We start from the raw sequence: 5541 nt of genomic DNA, 5'->3' as shown, positions 1-5541 counted from the left end.
TCAGATATTTTTAGGCCAGCAGAGAAGGCCTTGCAGGCCCTGACGCCCCGCCACTGCTACCACCTTATTTTAAGCCAGAAAAAACCCTGACAATGTTTCCACTGGCTCCATGTTTGCTGGCCTGATGCTCCCTCAATTTTCCCTCTATAAATCAAAAGAATGTACCACACCGTTCATGTGTATCCTCACTTGTTTGGCTTTTTTGGGATATACTGATTTAGGGATGAACTATCTCTGAATGGAACCTTTTGCTCATCAACACATTTAGGTTTTAGGGAGAGTTTAAAATTTGGGGAGAAGTGGATGAACAATCAAGCCTAGTTTGAATAGCTTTCTGTTGTTTTGGGGAACCTTGTTATCAATGGAATGTGGGTAATGTTTGATTTTTATCCCACCTGTCTCAAGAGTGTCTTGACCAAGGTAAAACAAAAACGCTTGTGTACTCGTTTACAATAAACTGCTTCAGTGAAGGCCAATCTAGTTTGAGGACAAGTTTTGGATTTTCCTGTGTGCAGTACACGTTACTTTGTTAAATGGTAAATGGCGCATACTTACATAGCGCTTTCTACCCTCCTTCGAGGGCCCAAAGCACTTCACAGTAACGGACCGATTCACCCATTCACACACACATTCACACACTGGTGGTGGCTCCACTGCCAAACACTGGCGCCAACCTTCAACCAGAGGCAATTCGGGGTTAGGTGTCTTGCCCAAGGCACTTTGACACATGGGCGGGCAAGGAGGGAGTTGAACCTGCAATCTTCCAATCAGGAGTCGACTGCCCTGCCACTGCCCCACAGCCGCCCGTATTGTTCATAGATATTGTCCAGAAGCTATTTATCAAAAAAGTGCCTGAAGTATTTGATGGGAAATCTTACTGAGTCCATTTCAGGAAGAGCAAGTCAAGTCACTAGTTGTGGCTGTTAAAGTCTGAGTTGAATCTAAAGTCATAAAATTAATCACGCAAGTTGTTGTCCTGTGACTCAAATCCACACCTGTAGACTTTAAGATTCCCATTATGCTGAAAGGGATTTAGAGGATTTAGAAAATGAATAGTAGTACAGATGGACTGTAAAAATGTAAAACTGTATGGCTTTTGACTGAGGTGATTTAAAATGCATTTGGTAACAATACAACAAACTCTAACAGGGCTCATACTTGCTTGTATTTGTGTCCCTGCAGTCCTTCCCCTGGATTGGTTAATAGAAGAGAAAGAACTCTGCAACCAGAAGAGGAACTTCAGAGTGGAACAGAATGATCCAGAACCTACACAAATAAAGGAGGAACCTGAGGAACTAGAACTTCTGCTGATTAAAAAGGAGCAGGAAGAACAAGAACCTCCACAGATAAAAGAGGAGCAGGAGGAACTTGAACCTCCACAGATAAAAGAGGAGCAAGAGTATCCAGAATCCCCACAGATTGGAGAGGAGCAGGAGGAACCAGAAACTATACAGATTAAGAAGAGTTGTACCTTGATGGAGATTTCTTCTTATGAGGAAAATGAGAACAGTGAAGCAGATCTAAACAATCAGCAGAACTTTTATGTAACTGAGAGTCAGGATGAAGAAGAAAACCAACATGAAGAATCAACATCAACTACAGATGACGAGACAGACCCACAGAACAGAGATCAGAGGAAGAAAAGAGACAGAAGTCATATCCAAAGTGTGGACAGCTCTCTTATGTCAGATAGCCAGCATGACTCAGTTGGTAGAAAAAAATCAAAGAAAACAACTTTGGTTAAAAGACGCAAACAATCCCCCAAAGAAAAGAGAGTTTCCCATTTAAAGTCTGGTAAAGGAACAAGAACTCCTCATAATATGTCTGCCCACATGAAAACAAAGTCAGATGAAGGACTTTATGTCTGTCAAAAATGTGGTAAAAGTTTTGCGTCCTGGTTAAAATTCAGAACTCATATGAGGACTCACACAGGAAAGAAGCCTTTTACGTGTAAAGAATGTGATAAAAGTTTTAGTTGGATATCTAACCTCAAAACACACATGACGATTCATACAGGAGAGAAGCCTTTTACATGTATAGAATGTGATAGAAGTTTTTGTGAAATATCTAATCTTAAAAGACACATGAAGATTCACACAGGAGAGAAGCCTTTTACGTGTAAAGAATGTGATAGCAGTTTTAGTCGAATATCTAACCTCAAAACACACATGACGATTCATACAGGAGAGAAGCCTTTTACGTGTATAGAATGTGACAGAAGTTTTAGTCGAATATCCAATCTCAAAAGACACATGACAACTCATACTGGAGAGAAGCCTTTTGCATGTAAAGAATGTGATAGAAGTTTTAGTTGGATATCTAGTCTCAGAACACACATGAAGATTCATACAGGAGAGAAGCCTTTTACGTGTAAAGAGTGTGATAGAAGTTTTAGTGAAACATCTAATCTCAAAACACACATGAAGATTCACACAGGAGAGAAGCCTTTTAAGTGTAAAGAATGTGACAGACGTTTCAGTCAACTATATCATCTCAAAAGACACATGAAAACTCATACAGGTGAGAAGCCTTTTACTTGTAACGAATGTGACAAAAGTTGTATTGATTAGGGCTGGGAATCACTGGGTACCTCACGATATGATACGATACACGATACATGGCTCACGATATCGATAATATCGCGATAATGCGATAATTGGTAAAAATCCTCTCTAATAACTAGCATTATATAGAAGAATATGTTTTTTGGGAAAATATATCCCCGTTCATCTTTTTTAACCCAATCTTAATAAACAAGTTTTCTTATTTTGTGCAACAAATCATAGACACTTTTGTGAAACATTGCTGAAATCAGTAATACTATGTCTTTGACGAGCATTGACAACAACTGAATTTGAATTATCTGTCAGATTCAATGTTAACAATAGTAAAGATGATCAGCAGTGCCACTACTTAGTGCAGAATTGTTGTAAACAACAGAACAAAAATTAAATAAGTCAAGTGGCGACAGCTATCTACCTCCAAAAGAACGTCACTCCAAAGGATGATGAATATAATGTTTTACAGCCTCTGTCAAGTGCTTCCTAATTTTTCGTGCACTTTTCCCTCACTTGAAAAGGGCTGAGCATCCAAAAATGATGTCTGATTTACTCAGACTGTCACTTGAGATTATTTTTCTAATCTTTATCATTTTCCTTTCGGTCAGTCAGCAGTCAATAGGTAAAAACCTTAAAACACACATAATAATGGCAATACATATAATTTTAAGTGCTTCAATTAATTAGCAACACCCCTAATTTTACAGTGAATTAATGTATTTTATTTTAATTACATTTAAATTTAAGTTCATACATCAAATCCTGCTTTTTATTTAATAATTACTTTAAATTAACATTAGGAATTACATTGTTTGAAAAGGTCACATTATAAATTTACCAAAGTTACACCTTACACCAGCAGGTTGAACATTGAAGTGCATGAAAACGAAAATTCCGACGGTACCTGAAGTGTACGCAAACGGCTGCAAAGCACGCGCCCAGTTCCCAGATCAAACAGGAAGTAAGTGATCGCAGTCATTCTAGCGCTCAGACAAAGTCACTTCTTACCGGCTGGATCTCCTACAGATGGAGGATAAATGCTGACAGGTAGGCATGCTTCACACACGCACTACAAAGTCTGTATCTCAGTGGTACTTCTCCCGAACGAGCGTGTGCATCGCTATTAAAGATCCGACGCAGCGCACCCATCGGCGCAATAGTTTCGCCGCGTGACTCAGACGCTCAGCACAGCAGCCTCTTAAAATGAAAATATAATATCGATACTTAGTGAGAACCCATCGAGAATCGATCGCAGGACTAAATATCGTGATATATCGCAATATCGATATTTTGGCACACCCCTAATATTGATGTATCTCATCTCAAAAGACACATGAGAACTCATACAGGAGAGAAGCCCCACAGATTGGAGAGGAGCAGGAGGAACCAGAAACTATACAGATTAAGGAAAGTTATACCTTGATGGAGATTTCTTCTTATGAGGAAAATGACAACAGTGAAGCAGATCTAAACAATCAGCAGAACTTTAATGTAACTGAGAGTCAGGATGAAGAAGAAAACCAACATGAAGAATCAACATCAACTACAGATGAACAGACAGACCCACAGAACAGAGATCAGAGAAGGAAACGAGACAGAAGTCATTTCCAAAGTGTGGACAGCTCTCATATGTCAGAAAGTCAGTGTGACTCTGTTGTTAGAAAAAAATCAGAGAAAGTAACTTTGGTTAAAAAACGCAAACAATCCCCAAAAGAAAAGAGAGTTCCCCATTTAAAGTCTGTTAAAGGAACAAGAACTGCTCATAATATTTCTTCCCACATGAATACAAAGTCTGATGAAGGAACTTATGTCTGTCAAAAATGTGGTAAAAGTTTTGGCTCTTGGTTAAAATTCAGAACTTATATGAGGACTCACACAGGAAAGAAGCATTTTCAATGTAAAGAATGTGACAAACATTTTAGCGATGGATCTAATTTCAAAAGACACATGACAACTTACAGAAGAGAGAATACTTTTTCTTTTAAAGAATGTGATAAAAGTACCAATTAAACATCTTGCCTCAAGAAACACATGAGAACTAATATTGGAGAGAAGCCTTTTACGTGTAAAGAATGTGATAAGAGTTGTAGTCAAATATCTCATCTCAAAATACACAGGAAAACAGGTGAGAAGCCTTTTACTTGTAAGAAATGTGGCAAAAGTTTTTTTTTTATGTATCTTATCTCAAAAGACACATGAGAACTCATACAGGAGAGAAGCCTTTTAGGTGTAAAGAATGTGACAAAAGTTTTATTGATATATCTTCTCTCAATAAACACATAAAAATTCATAAAGGATAGATGTCTTTTTCTAGAGATAAATTGCAATTAGGAATGAAGTCTAAATACAGTTGTTTGAGGTTTTGTAACAAACTAGATAATTCGCATGATGGAAAAATTTTAGTGAATATGTGAACCAAAAAAAATGTTTGATCCAATTCATTTTGTAGTGATTCTATACCTCATGAGTTTCTCTTTTTGAATTAATTGACAGAAAATTTTTAACTCATTCATGAAATACTTTTGTTTAAATACTCATGTAAATAGAAAAGGCTATTTTATTGTGACAGTAAGATTTTTTTAATGTAACTGTTGATTTTTATCTGTTGAATTTTGTACTTCTGTGGTATTGCTAAGGTACCCACTGTGGTTGTAGTTTATGCTGAGACAATGTTGTCTAAGTCAGTATGTTACTACGACAAAAATAGAAATATGTAATTCTTTCATTCTTTTTACACTTTTTATGTGATTCACTGTTCACTATTGTCTTAATATAAAATAATTGTAGTTTATATTTTGTTGAGTGTGTTAACAGTTTGCTTAAGTAAAGATTTAGTAAAAATGTATTAATGAGAGGTAGATAAAGAAACAGACTGGTGTTTGTGTTGTTGTGATCCCTGTTTTCTAGTAGAGATTAGAAGTGTTTCTCTGTTCTTTTTAGTTGTCAGTGTTCTGTCTCAATCTTTCCTGTGAAGAATAAAGTG

The 5541-nt window shown here is 37.0% G+C and overlaps 1 protein-coding gene across 1 annotated transcript; it reads left to right on the top strand.

Moving 5' to 3' along the window:
- Positions 1-1154: 1154 nt before the first annotated feature.
- LOC112140068 (gastrula zinc finger protein XlCGF8.2DB-like) lies at positions 1155-2552 on the top strand (the record flags this gene model as incomplete). Its single annotated transcript, XM_024262978.2, has 1 exon — positions 1155-2552. A coding segment is annotated over exon 1 (1077 nt), but the record flags the coding sequence as incomplete, so codon positions are not given.
- Between the last annotated feature and the right edge of the window lie 2989 nt (positions 2553-5541).

The sequence above is a fragment of the Oryzias melastigma genome, unplaced genomic scaffold (assembly GCF_002922805.2).
Source record: "Oryzias melastigma strain HK-1 unplaced genomic scaffold, ASM292280v2 sc00358, whole genome shotgun sequence".
NCBI lineage: Eukaryota > Metazoa > Chordata > Actinopteri > Beloniformes > Adrianichthyidae > Oryzias > Oryzias melastigma.
Note: the sequence above shows the minus strand (reverse complement) of the source record. Positions and strands in the feature narration are given on the sequence as shown.